Source organism: Furipterus horrens, unplaced genomic scaffold, assembly GCF_987537825.1.
Source record: "Furipterus horrens unplaced genomic scaffold, mFurHor1.1.pri manual_scaffold_2, whole genome shotgun sequence".
Lineage (NCBI taxonomy): Eukaryota > Metazoa > Chordata > Mammalia > Chiroptera > Furipteridae > Furipterus > Furipterus horrens.
In genome coordinates this window covers 14,246,664-14,265,573 of record NW_028327172.1, presented here as the reverse complement: position 1 = coordinate 14,265,573, position 18,910 = coordinate 14,246,664, and the positions used below count along the sequence as shown (strand labels likewise).

Sequence of the window (18,910 nt, the reverse complement as noted above, 5' to 3'; positions counted from 1 at the left end):
CTGCCTTTCCTTGGCATCGTGTGTGTGATGCTCTGGGAGCCACTAACCCAGCACCTGGTCAGTGTGGGGATGGTCTAGAAATGGCTGCATATTCCAAAGTGTGAGGTTGAACTGAGCCTGCATGAAGGCAGTGGCCTGAGTCCCTGCAGAAGCTGGAGGCGAGACCAAGGAGACGGCACCCAATGCCAGGACCTCTTCTTTCAGCCCAGGGAGGCCTGGGTAGCAGGGTCTCACATCCCTGTCTCTGCAAGTCCACCCCTCTGGTGTTTTTAGGTGCCGGTGGTGAATAAAGAACACTCAACTAGAGGTGAGACATGCTAGGTTGTTTTCTCAGCTCTGTCACTTGCTAGCTCTGTGACCTTGGCTGAGTCACCTCATTTCTCTTTAGACTTGCTTTCCTCACCAGCAAAGTGGACTTGAGAATGTTGTCCCCATGAACCCTTAAACAGTTTCTTTGGTGAGGAGACAAGCCCTTGGCTCTAGAAGGGATTGGAATGCCGGCCATGTGGGCATTTGGATGATTCAGCACAAGACGGTGTGGAAGGGACTTGGGGCAGAGAAGGAAGTCAATGTTAGCATGCCTTCCCTACCCCACCCCGTCCTTCTCTGGGGGCTCCTGGGCCCTGTCAGTTCCTGAAGACCCAGGTATCCGTCTGGGTCCCCAGGCTTGTCTGTTAGGTCCCTGCCCCTTGTTGACTTGTCCTTGCAACTTCCTTTCACTGTGGCCTTAGAGCCTCTGAAGACAGAATGGCAGCCACCTTGGAAGATGCCCATGTTTCCTGAGAGGAAGAGTGTCAGAAACAAAGGAAGCACCAGGCAAAGGCTCCTTGGGTTTAGATCTGAGCTTCCTCACTGTGTCCCTTTGTGTCCCCTGACAAGCACATCCCCAAATTTTATTCTGAAGGCAACCTAATATTTGAGCAAAGGCAAAGGCCTGTGAAGGATAGCGGGAGGGGCAGGAGGAGGCGGGAGAGCCTGAAGACTGTGGGACCCTGGCAGGAAAGACAGAAGGAACGGAATGGGGCGGGAAGAGTGTCACACAGCAGCACATCCCAAAAAGGCTCAGCGAGGCCCATGGGGGTCCTGGAGCCCAAGGAGGCGGGTGAGGGAGTGGCCGGTCTCCTAGGAACAGCCTGGGATCATTGCATGCTGTGCCCAGTGCTCGGCTGGGAGCAGCCAGGGAAGCAGGACAGTGCTGGGGGGGGGCGGGGGGGGGAAGCAGGGGTGGGGCCGGGGCCCATGTGCTGGGGCTGTCAGTCCGTTGAGCACCCCACGCTGGTGAAGTTTCACAGCCACCACGCTGGCTGACTCACTGGGCAACCAAGGGGAAGGCCCTCTGAACCTCAGGCTCAGCATCTGTACAGTGGGGAGATAATAATAGAATCCAGGACTTGGGTTTGTCTGCTCTCTCTTGCTGTGTAAGAAGTCATCCCCTGATCTTCTTGGCCAAAACAACAATGATTTGCTTATTTCTCAGGCGTCTTGAGTCAGAGGGGCTCAGAGAGGCAGTTGCTCAGGTTTGCGTGTTATCGCCGAGGTCACTCATGTGGCCGAAATCAGATGCCTGCTCCCTAGGGGCTGGAGTGTGCAAGACTGCTCTCCTTCCCCAGGCTCTCCCTCCATCACTCCACAGTCTAGTCTGAGCTGCTTTTACTGCATGGCTGCTGGCTTCTAAGGGCAAGCTCCCCAGAAGGACAAGTCCAGGGCCCATGCACGTCAGGTCACATGGCCAAGCCCAGAGCCAGCATGGGTGGCAGTCACACAGGGCATTCATCATGGCCACCAGAGTTACAGGCTGCCCCAGGGCCTTGGGGGTGAAATGATAGTGCTGCTAAGTGGTCAGCTCAGTGTCTACAGGACTCAATACATGTGCCCAACATCAAAGGCTGGGCATGGAAACAGGCTCCCAGAAATCTCTGGGGGTGGGAGGAGCCCCTCTGACTCTGAGGAGAACTCAGTAGAGTGGGCTGGTCGGGGATAGTTGGGCCCTGTCCCTGCCCATGAACTCCTAGGTAGAAGGGAAGTAGGGGGCCAACTTCGCAGTCTGGATTGGAGGGAAGACCCAGGTCAACAGAAGTCAATAAGTCAGAGCAGGACTCTTAGGGGACAAGGAGGAGATTTCCTGTCAAGAGATTTCCCGGTGGACAGGAAGTTGCAAATGTGCTGTGACTGGAAGCTAAAGTGCAGTAGAAACTCTCAGCTTGTCATCGTCCGGGTCTCCTGGGTGCGGCTGAGAGGCATCGGCAGCCTCCAGAATGTTCCTTGAAATGGCTACAGGCTCAGGAGACCGGTGAGCGCACAGTAGGGCTCAGTACCAATGGATGGAGAGAACGGGTGTCTTAATGCTGAGCTGAAGGAATGGTGCGGTGGATGGCCGGACAGAATTTGAATGAGAGATTCAAAGTTATATTGGTTATTTCATGTGATCCTCTCAACCCCTGCCCCCTCATTCCCTTCACAGATGAGAAATGACCCCAGACATAATAACTTACAGCCACACAATTTTAAGTGACTGAGATCAACCTTGCACTTATAACCTGAACCCCAGACACTTGACAACAACTTCATAGAGAGCGCACCACACTGCACCACACCATACCCCATGCAGAAAAAGTAGCATCTCAGGAGCGCACACCAGTCAGGTCCCGACAAGAAGCAGATGACCTCAGGGCCTGCTGAAGCCGGAGAGCACCGTCCCTCAGGGAGCCAGGCCACCCATGACCCCACCACTGCCGTCTCCTGCATGCTCTCCCCCAGCACACCCAGGCCAAGGTCACTTGGTCTTGATCCCAGGACCAGGGCTCTTGCGGGGGCCCCTGGGCTTTGAAGTATGTGTGACAAGCACAGATTGTGTCTGAGGAAACGAAACAAAATACTTTCCTTGTGTCTGGGCAGTATATCGAGTTCTGAAAATGTAAGGGAACGGGGGGGACAGGGTGGTTGGGAAAAACTCCCCTGTGATAGAAGAAGCAGGAAGAACTTGGGGAAAAGCAAACAGAAAGAGTTCAGAAAAGACTGACTTAACTGAGCCGCAGGTCTGTCAAGGGGAACGGCTTTTCATATTTGAAGATGTATGGAATGCTGGCAGCATATAAGTGCTGGATGGAAGGGAGATGCTGCCAATCAAAAGAAATCTAAACAGAGGAAAGAGATGAAGGAGCAGAGCAAAGGCCTTGGAAGGGTGTGGGGGGCAGTAGGGAGGGAAAGCATAGAAGGGCAAAGGGGGCAGTGAGCACGCTGGTTGTGGGCTCCCATTGACCTTTCCCAGGCAGACCCACTTTGCCTTAGGATATGATTCTGGATCTCTAGGGGCCTCTGATGGAAGCTGTAGACCTGCCCATCCCTCTACTGCAAATGTAGAAGCGATAGAGTTTGGGTGGGATTAGAGGCCCATTCATGGCACTTGAAGACACTGAGTGGTTCTTAATGAGTAATGTCCATTCCCTGGGTCAGTGGGGCACAGGTGAACTTGGCATTGGTTTTTGGGGAAGCTTCCCAGGTGAATTTGATGTGGTCCTAGTTGAGAATGTCATCCCGGGGCTCCACTAACCTCCGATGAAGACCTTGGGCTTTCTAGGAGCAACATGACCTACTGTAGCAATGAGAACTAATGATTCCAAATCAGGAATATACTTCCCATAGCTTGAAGTGTCCTGACTTGTTTGGGAACTCCAGCCAGCTCCACAAGGCAGTTAGTCACTCACACACCAGCTCTGGAGATCTGTCTTCCCATCATGCTCAGAGGAAAAGCCAAATCCTTGTCAGGGTTCATCAAACCATAGGAGAGCACTTCCTCAAATACAGCAAACACATGCTCTCACCTCAGGCCTTTGCCCTTGGGTGCTCTGCCTGAAACACTGCTCCCCAGAGGTCCACGTGGACTGCTCCTTCTCTGCCTGTGGGTCTCTGCCTGACACTATCTGTAGAGGCTTCCCTCTTGGTCTCTACTCCTTACCCAGCCTGGGTTTTCTTCACGGCACTCAGACAGCTCCATTCATTTATACACTGTCCATTTTCTGTCACCTGTTTTCCCATCTCAGAACTAATCAAGTAAACAAGAAGCAGCTGCTTCACACCTACTTTATACTCATCCCCTGAAGGCTACAAGCACAGAGGTGTTCTCTCCCCCCCAGGTCTCTACAGTCAAGTTGGGTGTGAGTGCTAAGGTCAGGGAACATGTAGATGTGCAGCTCATGGCTCAGGACATGAAGGGGCTCCAGCTCTGAGAGGCTGGAGTATGAGAGAGACCTTGTCGAGGAGGGAACACCTGCAGTCCCTTTGAACAACAGGACCTGGGGGGGAATGGTTTGCAGATACCGTTCCCCAGATGGTAACTAGGCAGTCACCAGCTGGTGAACTGACCCTCAGTTTGGATGGAGGAAGATGAGTCCATTGGGCCAGAGCCAACGAATCCTGACATCATGGCATTCCTCTTCCTCGGACCCCCCCACTCCAGGATCCCTCATACAACCTGGAGACCAGGCTATACTTAACAGGATCTAAGGCTATTCTTTCTGGGGTTCAGGAATCTGGCGAGTCAGCCATGCCTGGAGTTAGGCCACTTCAATAGCATGAAATTGGATGAGGTTGAGAACATCTTGCTAGGCCTCAGTTTCCCCATCTGTAAAACGGGGCCAAGGACACTTTCCTCACTGGATTGCTGGGAGACCCAGAGTGTGGAGCTTAGCAGTCTTGTCAGCAAAGAAAGCCCCATCATTACAGATTCCTGGGCTCTGGTCACACAACGTGTATGGTTGGGGTCCTCTCAGGTAGGCCCCTCAGAACCTCTGTTTCATGCTGCCTCTCTCTGAGACGGGTCAGGGCAGCACTTGCTGAACTTCCACTTCGGCCCTCACATCTGTGCCTGCCAGGTTCCCCTCTCCTAAGTGAATTTGCCTGTGGGCAAGTGGCGACTTAAAACCCAGGGAAAAGAAATCAAGGAAATAAGGGTGAAGCAAACAGGGGCGGTGGTGGGAGCAGAGGGCAGCTGGGCCAGTGTCCTTGGGGGAGGAACTCTGCCTCCCTCCATGCTTTCCTCACCTGCAAAGAGAACCCAAGTCTGTCCAAGTTAGGCCAAGGCAGATGCTAGACTTGGAGTCTTGCTTTGCCCTTGGACCAGAGAAGCCAAAAGGAGCTGGGATGGAAGGGGGATGGAGGAGGAAACATGAGCGTTCACCAAATCTGAATTCTAGTCCTCCCACTGATGTAGTCTCATTGTGTGACAGTGCCCAAGGCACCGACCGCTGAGCCCGGGGTCCTGTGTGTAAGACCCAGATGCTCGGAGGCCCTCAGAGCGCAGGGGTTGACGTGAGTTGTTATGAGATGATATTGCCTGAGCCCAGCCAGGTGCCCAGCCCTTTACTGGACACCTTGCAACACAGGCGCTAGCAACTCTAAGGGGGGACTGGGCCTTCCCAGGCCTTTACTTACTGTTCTCTCTCTACTTCTCTGAGTCCACAGCAGTAGCTGCCCTGAGTTTTAGGAGCCAAGAAGGAAAATTAGGATTTAGCGACCCCTCTTGGCCAGTCCCTGTGGCAGCCTGTGGTAGGAATGGTGCCCATAGTTAAGAGAGCAGCCAGCTGAGGCAGGTTGTCACAAATGCAGGAGAGGGTAGGAAAGGAGGTATTTCTCTGAGTAAACCTTCATTCCACCATCAGCGTTCACCTGGGGTCTACAACTGATTGATTCCTTCATTCCCGTCTCTAGTCGCTCATTGGTTAATAGTGATTAACTAATGTAAATCAACAAACACTAACCAAGAAGCCCCTCTTGTGCCTTGGAACTACGGTACTACATGGGAAACATATGGCCCAGAAGGGCACCCACACCTCAGATCACTGCATTATGCTATCTTCATTCAAGTTTTGGTTCATTCCTTTGTTCATTTACTCATTCATTCATAAATGTTACTGAGCTCCCCCATAGCCAATGTGGTTCCTTGCATTTGAGAAACAGCACTAAACAGTGAACCTTCCCATCACCCTCTGTGAGGAAGGTGTCATGTCCTTCCCCATTGGACAAGGAGAAACTGAGGACCAGAAAGGCTGGGTAGGTTTGTCAAGGACACAGTCAGGTAGGTAGGGCTGGGCTATGGGACCCACCCTCCTGGCGATCACTTCATGCTTCCTTGCCAAGTTGGCCCCCTGTCCTGGGATAACCCACTGTCAATCATGGCTTTCCCAGACACAAGGAAAGTTCATAGCTCACCTACCATTGAATTGAGATTCTCTTGCTCCAGTGGTTGTGAAGCATTGGTAAGTATTCAAACCACCTGGCGATCTTGAGTCACCTCCTGGCCCAGGCCCTGCCCTACTTCCAAGAGCCTTTTGGTGTTTATAGCTCTCCAGGTGATGCCAATGCCACCGAGGTTTGGGAACCACAGCTCCAATGCAGGGGGCTCTCAGGTGTGCTCGTCGCTGATGCTTTCTCTCTAATGGTGCCAAGATAGGCCATTTTAGCTAATCGGGCGCTCCTGGGTAGATCCCCTTGGAAGAGAACATGTGGATCTGATCGTTGCCCTGAGTAGCACTTTGTTCTTAAAAGCAGAGCTGCAGACGCAATGCAGGAGTCAAGCTCAGTGAGAGGAGAAGGGTCATAGAGCGACGTCTGAGCTCTAATGGTTGAGGAGGATTTCACTGGGTATAACGGTTTTACACTGAAGAAGACATGAGTGGAAACAGAGACGCAGGTAAGCGCTGCTGGCAGGGTCGGGAGAGCCGTGGGACGTGGAGTGAGAGGGGCTTGGGACCAGACACTGTCTGGGGCTTCAGCTGGGTTTTTGGACCCCCTAGTGGGGTTGGACCACCGATGGACTTACTGGGCTTATGGATCCCAAGCAGTGAGTGCCAAGTCTTGAATGTATGGATGTGTATCCTTCTAGAAAGTGGTCTTTGGGAGAGATTTTGAGAGGGCAGTGGGCTCCGATGGTAGTGGACTTAGCTTTAAAGCTCCCCTGTCCCATGTTACTTGTGTACCTCGCTTTCTTCTTGTGCGTCTTTGTTTTCTCATCTGTAAAGTGTGGCTTATGGAGGTGCTCTCATAATAGAGTCATTTTGAGGATCAAATCGTTGCGTTTACAAAGACCTTAGACCAGGTCCTGGCTCTTCGAGGTGCTCAATTACTTCACTGCCATTGATAATATTGTGATTGCGGAGGGTTTAGTGTCCGTCAGAGTAGCCAACACCTTGTGAAATTCACTGGATTGTAATCACTGATGTCCTTAATTGCTCTATCTGAAAGCTGTGGAGAATTCTTACCTCCTAGGATTTAGAATTAAGTGAAAACGCCTCTGCATGTGGATGGGGCTGCTGGGCAGTGGCTTGGCTCAGCAGTTATGTAAACAACCCAGATTGAAAAGGCTGGTCTAGCATTTACTACCACACTCTTGACTGGCATGTATGTGCACCTCAGGTGTAGCTGTGTTCCAATAAAACTGCATTTACAGAAACAAGAAATGGGCCCCTATTCTAGAACTATACTAAGTTCTCTCGTAAATCACTTGTTAATTCTCGGGTCTTCCAAGTAGATGGCAATAATCTGCAGGTAGCAATAATCAAATTCCCTATTTTTAACTAGTTGATTTCCTTGCCTAATGTTCTTGGCTGAGACCACTGGTGCAATGTTAGCTATTTAACTCTGACAATGAATGAACGGCCTTGTCTTTCAATTATGGGTTCAAACCCTTCAGATTTTCCCAACTTAATAGGAGGCTGTTTTTTTGGCTGAGAAATGTCTTATGTTAAAGAGGTATCCATTCATCTTGCCAAGTTGAATATGTAATGAAAGGGTGTCTCATTTTGTCAAATGTTTCTTTCGCATTTATGGTCAAGTCATTTTTATCCCCTTAGGTTCTACTAATGAAGTTACTATAAATTGTAGAATTGAACTATCCTTCCATCCTCAGTATAACCCCAACTTGGTCATAAGATTATTTTATGGTGGTGTTGGATTTGTTTGCTAAGTGCTATTCAGCTTTTAAGTATCGATAATCTAATTATGAGATTCATTTATAGTTCTTCATATAAACTTCATCAAATTTGATGTCACTTTTATTATAAAATTTGCATGCTTTTTTCTTTTCTCTAGCACAATATAAATAACTTGGAACAATATACAGGGTGGGGCAAAGGGAAGTTTATAGTGTGGAAAACAAAAGTTTATTTTAATATTATTTCTTATTGTATTATTTTTCCATACAAATGACTATAAACCTACTTTTGCCCCATGCTGTATTTCTTTAAATAAGAGGGTGGCACCCCCCCAAAACTGGAATTATCTCAAGGAGAGCTTCCCCCACTAGATGAGTGCTCTAGAAACCCATCTGTGTACCAGCTGGTGTTGTTGTGAAAGGCTGTGTTCAGCTGCAGTGAATTTTTGTGAACACTTTCAACATATTTCCCCATTTCATGATGTGTTATGTGATTGCAACTACCCACAGTGCCCTGAGTGTTCAGCAGTGTTTGACCAAAGATGGCATGACCCCCATGCTCCACCCTCCTGTTCACCCAGTCACTACCTGGAGTAACTTTTTTGTTTCCTGGATGAAAAAAGTCCTCAACAGGACTGTCTTACTGATGTGGAACAGGTGAAACAAAAAACAGCAGAAGCGCTAAAAGGCATCAAAAGCAACAAGTTCAAAAACTGTTCACGCAGTGAAAGAAAGATCTCAATAGGTCTATTACATCAAATGGAGAGTGCTTTGAAGGTGACTAAAGTTCAACATATAAGAATAAATATTAAATTTTTAAAATAGATTCTAGATTTTGGAGAGTCCCATTCCCCATCATACAGTAGAATTCTCACATGAGGCCTGATTCAGAGGGCCAGGAGAAGAGTCCTCTGCTGCATTTCATGGTCTCTCTCCTTCTCTGCAGCTTCAGGCCAGCTTGCCGAGGCCAAAACAAAGACCCAGACTGTGAGTCACCAATCGGACACCCTCCGCAAGCCCCATGGCCAGATGAAGGGCCTGGGCCTCAGAACCCAGAGCCCCCACACCCAGCTGATGGAGCTGATGCTGCGCTTGCTGCAGACCATAGAGGACTACATCGCGCAGCAGGACCTGGTGCCAGAGGGGGAGAGGCACGGTCGGGCCACCAGGGAGAAGGAAGCCAGCCTCATCCGGTTGATGTGCCAGGTGATCAGCCACTTACAGTCTGTGGACACAGGAAGCCTGGAGCTCCAAATGTCTCGCCTTTCCCTGGACTCTCGGGGTGATGTTGGAGGCGGGCAGCAGGCCCAATCATCCAGACAGCCTGCCCGGCTAAGTTACCATCCAGGTCATCTGGAAGCTGCATTCGGCAGCTATCATCTGTCCACCCGTGGCATTACCATGTCTGCCTTATATCACTCCAGCTTCCATGACTACATGACCTACCAAAAAGACAAATACCATGAGGAGAATAACACACTGGTGAGTATGGTGGAGGGTGGCAGGGACATACTACATACTCAGGCACTAGGATATACTGAGTCCTGTGCCAAGGGCTGTGCTCTCTCGCTCACTCTTCCCAGCCCCATGATGTAGGTGGTATTGTCTCCTTATAGCTGAGGGCATGGGCACAACATAGAGTGACATGCCCATGAAAGGAGGAGAGCTGGGACTGGGTTTCCTGCCCCATCTCTGCTTGCTTCCCCTACATCCCACTAGGAGTCACTATGGTCAGGTGTAAGTGAACCTGCCCTCAGGGAACTCAGTCTAGTGCTGAATATCATCAGGCATTGGGAAATGAACTTTAATAATGTTTCTAAGAGCACTGAGGGCACGCCCAGTTTGGGTGTACTGGGAAGGTGTCTTAAAGGCCAAATCAGCCAGCTATGGTGGTGGTGGGAGGGTGGGTCCTCCAGGAGGGAGGAACGGCATGTGTGAAAGCTTTAGGTGGGGAGGGCTGGAGTGAATGGAAAAGGAGGCCCATGTGGCTAGAGCAGAGGCAATGAGCACTGTGACATGAGGTGTGGATGGGGTAGGACATTGAGGTGTTGGGATGTTGTCCTAAGGAAGATAGGGAGCCAATGGAAGGCTTCCAGCGATGGAGGTTCACTGTAGCTCTCCAGCCAGGGGGTGGGAGACAGCACAAATCAAACCATCTCTTGTGTCTAGGTAAGTGACGTGTGCTCGACGGCCATGTGCTTCTCTGGGGGCCAAGGGAGTCAGTACCTCTTCTCATAACTTGAAGGGACTGCACACAGGAGTGGAAATAACAGAGATGGGTATGAGGCAGAGTCTGTGGTGCTTAGGACTCTGGGACAGGCAGGTAGTCTGCCATCCCCAAGGTCACATGGCTTGTAGGTTAGTTAATGTTTCTGAGTTGCACTCCCTTCAAAGTGGGGATCATCATAGAACTTCAGAGGAGTTGTGAGAATGAAGGCAACTGTGAAGAAGCATTTCGCCTAGTGATTCTAGTGAATAAGAACTCAAGAACTGGTAGCTGGTGCCTAATGTAACTACTTATCTCTATGGCTCGAAAGGAGAAAAATTGCAAGATGTGCCATTTTGAATTTGTAGAAAGTTTTCAGACACTTAAACATGTATTGAATTGCCAACTGGGACAGTAAGTTCTCCATCTGAAATCATCGGGGATGAGTATTTTTTGATAGGTTGAAAGGGGTCCACCTAGGCTGGGCAAGAGGACTGATCTCAGATTCTTCCATCTCCAGGGCTTCATTAACCTCGGTCTCAGTGAGAACAAACTCTGCATTGATCTCATGGCTGAAAGGGTAAGCCAGGTTATAGACTGCTGGGACCCATATTCAGGCTCAGGCCCCCAGAATGTGGTAGATGCAGGAGTGGGACTTAGTAGATTGGGGAAGGGAGTGGGGAAACAGCTTCTAGAATAGCACACACGACCTCTGGGCTTTTCTGACTATTCTGAGGTGTTCTTTGGATGGGTGTGTTTTGGGTAGGCTGACAAGGGAAGCTCTGGCCCAAGTGTACGGTTGGGGAGGTTGCTGAACACTTCCCAGGAGTTATCTATTTCTCTGACTGGTAATAAGTTGGAAGACCCCATTTGTTCAGTATCATGCAGCATGTGTACCCATTGCCCGCTGGGAGGCCCTGTGTTGTAGGGCAGACACCCATCTGCACCCCAGGAGTAGGATGAAGACTGCTGGGCTTCCCTGGTCTGGCTGTCCTCATGCTTTATTTGTCAACAGTTGGGTCAGAGTGACATGAACTATATTGACGAAGCCCTTCTGCAATATTCTGACTGGAGAGGACAAACACTGTAAGTGACTTTCTGATCTATGGTTCCCTGGTCCACAGGCACCAGCCCTCATGACAAGAAGGACTTATGGTGCCAGATTCTTCATTGGCTACCTCTCCTTCTTGGGTAACTACTCTATAAAATGTCTACAGCACAACTTTTAAGAGGTAGCCTGGTGTAGTAAAAATAGAACAGCCCTTTAATTCAATGCCTGTGTTCTTGTCCAAACTCTCATACTAATAGTCTGTCACCTGGGAAATTTATAGCCTCAGTCAGTAGCCCAGTAACATGAGGTTGGGCCCCTTGCTTTAGAAAAAGACTGAAGTCTACACATTGAGGAGGAAGAGCCTCTGGGCCTGGGAAGCACAAGGTGTCTCTGGGTCTGTTCACAGCCTGCAGGAGGAAGTGGCCCGGTTCCTGACCTACTACTGCAAGGCACCTGCCCAGCTTGACCCCCAAAATGTGAGTCAGTCTCCTGGCCCCACCACAAGTCTACTGAAGGGGCTGTATTCTTGAGAGACTTCCCGCACTTTCTAGTGAGCAGAAAGAAACCAGCAGAGACTCTCAGTGCCAGGACGGAATGATGGTCAAAAGGCCCCAGCTGAGGAGGCTCGGGGGGCCTGTCCCTACCCAGGCCAGGAGAGGGGGGACTAGCCTTTCTTTCATGGGGACTCATTTTTTACTTCTTCCTTCCATGCATCTTCTTCAGGTGGTTGTTCTAAATAGCTGCCTCTCTGTGTTCTCTGCGCTGACCATGGTTCTCTGTGATCCAGGTGGTAAGTCAGTGGGCTCTGCTTTCCCTCAGGGAAATCACAGCACATCGGCGCTGGGTCTAAGGGAAGAAGAGCATCTTGACTCAAGGCCTTTCTTCTGAAGTGCTGGGACCCTCCTACATTGAATAGAACCTCTTCCTACTATTTTAGTAAGAGAGAGGGATTTACATCCCCACTCATAAGGAGGGAAATCATGTGACAGCCTCAAGGAGGTATGCCCTAGAAATGGTGACAATGGAAGCCAAATATTATATTATTAGCTGGGTTTTGGGACTCAACTCCAATACAGAAAGACCTTGCATACTGGCTTTAACTAGATAGAATTACTATCACCTCCTCCTTCTCCTAAAAAATAAAAAATAAAAAATAAAAAAACTTAATGAGTTCTAGATCAATTAACGGTGAGAGATCCGTTCTCAATGTTCCCCTTAACAATGCCCAAACAGGAGTCTCAGACCTTACTAATGAGCTTCGACTGCATGGAAGCACGTTACCAATATAGTCAGTTTCATTCTGATGAGTAGGTCTTGGTTAGCTCATCAATGAGGCCCTATGGATGGGAAAAACAGAGCACATGAGAGCACCAGGTGCAGATAGCCTGAGTCATGTGGAGACAGGAGAACCCACCCTGTGCAGGGACCTTGGCCTCTGGTGTTCGCCCTGGAGCTGACCAGAGAGTGTGAGTGACCAGATCGCATCCTGCTAGTACAGTGGCTTGATCTGTGCCCTGGTTGATGAGCCGTTCACAGCACTGTTCTTGCCTTGCCTCCTTCTCAAGAACACAGCCAATAGGGCAGTAGTTCTGTCCCCAATGTTGTTTACAAGAACACAACTACAAAGCCTGAATCCCATAGCACTAATTCCCCAGTGGGAGGGGATACCAGAGTAACCGTCTCCATTGGTAGGGTTGTTGCTGGTGTGAGGATGGGTGGTGTCTGGTTGGTGCTGACCGAGGGACCCTGGACTGACAGTTTTGTCTCCTTGTGCTTCCAGAGGCCTTTCTGACACCCACCCCCTTCTATGCTGGCTTCACCTTTACTTCTCACCTATATGCTAAAGTTGAGCTGATTCATGTCCACCTGGACAGTGAGGTCAGAATGGGGCCCCTTTCCCTCCTCAGCCCACCTAGGCAATGTAATGTTCTGGTGGCTTAAGGCACGGGGCTTGCCTTCCTCCTGTTTAAGAGATGGTGTGGGAGGATGGAGAAATGAGACGTGGCACTGGTACGCTGGGTGTGAGGGCAAAGGACAGTTCGGAGTTTATAGGAAAGAGGGATCCAAGCTTAGAAGCTATCAGATAGGTGGTCCTCAGGCCATGCCTGTGTTCCAGATCACAGAGGGGAACTCTCGTCCATTCCAGCTGACCGTGGACAAGTTGGAGAAAGCCCTGCTTGAGGCTCAGCTTAAGGTAAGGAGGGAACTGTGCGTCAGGGTGGGCGCTGCTGCTGCTGCTGAAAGGGGCTCAGTGCTGGGATTCTGCTACAACTTGCTCACCAGGCCGTGTGGGCTCCTTCAGAAGAGCCAGTGTCCAGGGGCATGTCCCCCTAGGAGCCCTCTCAGTGACAGGCCCCAGAGCTCCTTCTTGCTCTGCCCTGTGGGCAGGATGGTAGTTGCTTCAAGATGCTACCTGGTTAGGTGACCAATATTGGGAGTCCTAATGGATCCATGGCTGAAAATGAAGTACATGTGAAGGATTTGTGTTCACTGTTATGTTTTGTTGTTTCAGGGAAGAAAGGTCAAGGGTCTTGTGCTCATTAACCCTCATAACCCTCTGGGAGACATCTACTCCCGGGACTCACTGAAGGAATACCTGGAATTTGCCAAGAGGTAGGAGTTTACTACATGAGACTAGATGAATTCCCATCGTTCGTGGACAAGAAGTCAGAACTAGAAATAATTTACCCTAATATTCTTAACTTCTTGCCATACTCTGCAAAGTGTTGTACAACCAGCTGAAAGTGGAATGAAAGAAAAGGCACCCACCCACACGCTTATTGCTTCAACCAAGCTATTATGCCATTTCCTTTCTCGTCTTGTCCATGTGTGGACAGCTATATAACAGTCATAATACAGTTTTGTTGCTTGTCCACTCCTTGTAGCCTAAGCACATTCTTAGCAACCATTTCCCAAACTACCTGGCCTGAGGTGCCAAGTAAGAGAGACCTTTGGACCTTGTGGTCTAAAGATGAAGACATGTCCCCAGAGAACTTGCATGTCCCATTCCTAAGATCATGTTCACATCAGATATGTCTGGAGTCCTGAAACAGCCCTCAGTCAGGGGACATAATCTTCTCTTTTTTTTTAGATGAGATGTACTTATCCAAGCCTCATAACCAACCCAGACCAATTAATGGCAGAGCAGAGCACGGGAACAATAGGAAGAATGCTGGAAGTTGTGGGCTGCCATTTGGCAGAACTGGGTTCAGATCCCATCTCCAGAACCTGCTAGTTGAGGGAATTAACTTTACATCTTCGAAACTATCTTCTCATCTGTGAAATGTAGATGAAAGTACTGCTTCAGAGGCCTCTGGGGGGATTCAATAGAGCAGAAGCACTTAGCCCACTTATGTCACTAAGTGGTCTTTCTTTGATGGTTTAAAGGTTCAGTAAGGTTCAAGCGTGTGTACAGCAGGTTATTTCTTCAAAGAACTCCCATACTAGGTATACAATTCCTCCTGGTTAACCAGGTCCCCTACGTTATCATGACCCTCAGACAGATGGGATGGGCTGCTGGAGCAGTAAGAGTATCTGCTCTGTACCCAGAGTTGTCTGTGAAAGAAAGTCAGTTCAGAGAGAGAACCTTGACAATTGTTATCCCTTTTTTGCCTAATTTGCAGGTACAACCTACATGTGATTATTGATGAGGTTTACATGCTGTCTGTGTTTGATGACTCCATCACATTCCACAGTGTTCTGAGCCTGGAGAGGTGAGTTGGTCTCAGCTGGAGTTGGATGAGAATATTAGCTTTCTGCTTTTCCACAATAAGTTCATGTGCCATAAATTCAACTGGTTAAATTTTAGGAACTAAGTTAGATTTGAAAACGCGCAAACTATGGTATTTCCTCCCAAGTACCTTTCAGTCTAAATGCCATTCTGTCCATGAGATAACTTGAGGGCAAGGTAGAAACTGCATTATTCAAAGTCAAGGTAAAACCCTCCAAAAGGTCAGGGTATAGAACCTTAATTCCACTCTCATCTTTCCCACACATAGGCCCCCAATCTTCATCCCTCAAATATTTCTCCCTAATCATGCCTGTACTGTCTCTCCCCCAGTTTGCCTGACCCCAACAGGACCCATGTCATCTGGGGCACCAGTAAGGTGAGTCCCAGCTGCCTGGACTTGGGTAGGGAAGGAAGAGAATCCAGGAGCAGAAGGCAGAACAACCAGATACTGCACCCTATACTCTCTTCTTTCTCTTGTAGGGTTTCGGGATCTCTGACATCCGTTTTGGCACTCTGTACACCCACAACAAGGAGGTGGCCTCTGCCGTGAGCGCTTTTGGCTTCCTCCACAGCATCTCTGGCGTCACCCAACACAAGCTGTGTCGGTTGCTTCAAGACAGAGGTACTTAGCTCCAGCCAGGCATCTTGGCGACCCATGGCCATGGGGAGTTCCTGGGTCTTCTGGGCCTTGGGCATGCCTCCAACAGTTGTGTAGTGTTTAATGGTGGAGGACAGGAAGTTTGAAGGAGGGCCGGATGCATCTCTGATGGTACAGTAGGGTGTACACAGAAGAGGCAGGTGCTGGTCTAAGGCCCAAGATAGGCTTTAATTTCTGGCTGTCTACTAGTTCTGGTGGTGCCTGGAAAGGGGATTGTCGATCATAGTCTGAACCTTAAGGTGAGAACTTCAAAAGTCTGGGTATGTTCAGTTATCTTAGGGTATAATTTCCCTTTCCAAAATTCTGCTTGCTCAGGCAAAATTGCAAAGAAACACCCTGACTCCTTAGGTATGATTTCCCTTCATCTTGGAAGGTGGCCAAAGGAGAGTGGTCATTTGAGGAAGATGCTGTGGCTCCATCTTTGTCACCTGGAGTCTTCTGCCTCTGGGATCTCTCATGAATGCTGGCTTCAGGGAGAACTTTCCCCTTTAATGCCATGACCCAGACATAGAGAAGGACCCCTTTTCTTTAATTCCCTGCGTTGGAGCACATGCCAGTCTAGCAGATTTAAATTAAAAGAAAGGATATAATGAAATAAACTGAAGCAAGCAGGTAATCTGGGTTAGAAAACAGATTATGTTCACCTTTGAGTGAGTAGAAGAATAGACAGAAAGAAGTCCAACTAGATATTTCCTGTGGGGAGCCAGATGCTTTGAACACTGTACCTCAACTTGGTGATGAACGTGGGAATTATGTAGGGAGCTTAAATACTGATGTGTGGGCTCAACTCCAAAGATTCTGATTTAGACAATCTGGGGATATAACCTGGCTATGAAGACTTTTAAAAATTCCCCTGATAGTGCAGTGTGCTGCCAGTGCTGAGAACAGCAGGGCTGAGGTCATTGCCAAGCAAATGTTGGTTCCTCCAAGCACGCTGAGTGAAGCTTGATGGCAGGAGGTAAGGGTAGCTGTGAGTACTTGCTACTTTCTCAGTTGACAACAGCAGTGTCAACCTGACATAGAAGGACACCCTGACTCTTAGTGTCAAATGTGTCAACTCAAACAGAACACTCCTGTTGGTTTATTGAGAAGCCAAATGTCTACTCCAGAGCTGTGCGTAGGAGGTGAATGTTGGGTGTGGATGCCATCAGCTCAAATACAAATAAGTCAATCTTGGAGAGAAATAGATGCCAAGAAGCCCAGCTAGGGAGCATGTGATAAAGTACTTTTGGCAGTTGTGTGCCCCAAGACCTGTGACAATGTTCTTTCCCCACCCATCCAGAATGGATTGACAAAGTGTACCTGCCCACTAATCGCTCCCGGCTGCAGGCAGCTCACAAGTACATCACTAACGTGCTGAAGGCACTAAAGGTCCCTTTTCTCAATCGTGGCTCTGGCCTCTATGTCTGGATCAACTTGAAAGAGGTGAGCTCTGGTAGTGAGTATAGGTGTTCTTGGGCAAATGTCCCTGATGAGTGTTGGACTCAGCTCTGTCCCTCTGCCTTCCTAGTACTTGGAACCATGCACATTTGAGGAGGAGCTGTTCCTTTATCTCCGCTTCCTGGAGCACAAGCTGATACTGTCTGCTGGCAAGTCCTACATGTGTAAGGAGCCTGGTTGGTTCCGCCTCACCTTCTCGGATAAGCCCCTCCACCTGAAAGTCGGTGAGTGGTGCTGCCCTCCCAGTCCTGGTGTCTTCCACTCCTGTACCCCATTCCGAGTTTTCTCTTATTGGCCCTTAGTGGCCTATAGCTACAGCCGGTCTATACCATGGAATGTTTCCATGTCCATATCTTAAGTTCTTTTACAAGCAGGAAGTATGTACACCTGCCATTGAGCAGAGCATGGGACTCATCAGAAGTGGTACTCTGGCCTGTGGGGCTTGAATCTAGTAGGGCAGATAGACAGGGAGATGATCCTGGATGTCCCTGATGTTGTTCTGGGGAGCTCAGAGTCTCCTCTGAAGGTTAGGAGAATGTGACATTCAACAATGATCTGTGGCATCACACCACATGCTGGACACTGCTCTCCCTGCTGGGAATAGAGCAGTGAAGAGACAACCTTTATGTTACAGAAATAAATTCTGAGCTAATGTGAGAACAGACTGAGTGAAGGGACACTGGAGGCAATAGAAGAGTTGATGAGTCCAAGTCCATACCCAGGTTCTAGAGTTTGGTGTGAGACGTGATGGTGTCCGGCAGGCATATGCTCTGACACTGGAGCCGAAAGAGCCACTGGGGACACAGTGGTGGACTTGGAATCCTCTTTCAAAACAAGTCGGGCTGAAGTTCAACATCCCTGAACAGGAGGCACCATGAAGGTTTATCATCACTGAGGGCTGTCTGGAGCCCATGCTCAGACCCACTAATTCTGTTGCTCTCTGTCTCCGATTGGCTCCTCTAGCTATGCACCGGTTCTCTCAGGCTCTCGTGCAGCAGAAGCAGTATTTGGCAGAGAAGCAAATGGAGGACGTGCTGAGGGAATAAATGGGCTTCCCCCCAACCAGCAGCTCCAGCTAGTCACATGCTGAGGGTGTCCCTGATCAGTCTCTGGTTCAGGAGGCTGTAGTGTTGACCTGCTGCTGTGACACACAGTGGGCTCCCCCAAATTGGGCTCATCTTACCCAGTCAGCAACCTCAAGCTGAGCATCGGTCACTTTTGGCAGCTTTGCATTTTTTATTCACTAGCCATTTTATAGTATGAAATGATTTTATGAGGTTTCAAGTGGGAAAGTTCATGGGAATAAAGGAAGTTCTGGCTGTGTTTTACTATTTTGTATCCTATATTTAATAAATTCCAATTTCTTCTAAATTCCAGATTATGTCTTTAATATCCAGGGTTTCTCAATTCAATATTCCAAGTGTTCGATAGCCCATGAGCTAGTGACCTCCGTATGGGGGAGAGAAGCTCTAAGCAATAAATGAGAAATGAAGGGCGAGCGTTCTATCCAGTGGCTGATGACCTTTCTTCTGTGGTCCCACTGCCCTTGGTCCTGCCTTTTCTTGACATTGTGTGTGTGATGCTCTGGGAGCCACTAACCCAGCACCTGGTCAGGGCTGGGATGGTCTAGAAATGGCTGCATATTCCAAAGTGTGAGGTTGAACTGAGCCTGCATGAAGGCAGTGGCCTGAGTCCCTGCAGAAGCTGGAGGCAAGACCAAGGAGACGGCACCCAATGCCAGGGCCTCTTCTTTCAGCCCAGGGAGGCCTGGGTAGCAGGGTCTCCCATCCCTGTCTCTGCAAGTCCACCCCTCTGGTGTTTTTAGGTGCTGGTGGTGAATAAAGAACACTCAACTAGAGGTGAGACATGCTAGGTTGTTTTCTCAGCTCTGCCACTTG

At 49.2% G+C, this 18,910-nt stretch overlaps 1 protein-coding gene across 1 annotated transcript; it reads left to right on the top strand.

The window, feature by feature from the left end:
* The first annotated feature begins 6,666 nt into the window (after nt 1-6,666).
* On the top strand, nt 6,667-18,058 carry LOC150017932 (putative inactive 1-aminocyclopropane-1-carboxylate synthase-like protein 2). The gene is made up of 15 exons (XM_090267264.1): nt 6,667-6,688; nt 8,874-9,409; nt 10,654-10,722; nt 11,158-11,219; nt 11,591-11,660; nt 11,908-11,974; nt 12,965-13,062; nt 13,301-13,378; nt 13,697-13,797; nt 14,808-14,897; nt 15,245-15,290; nt 15,395-15,536; nt 16,855-16,997; nt 17,083-17,236; nt 17,976-18,058. The coding sequence occupies exons 1-15, from the start codon at nt 6,667-6,669 to the stop codon at nt 18,056-18,058; spliced, it is 1,761 nt and encodes a 586-aa protein (XP_090123390.1).
* The last annotated feature ends 852 nt before the right edge of the window (nt 18,059-18,910 follow it).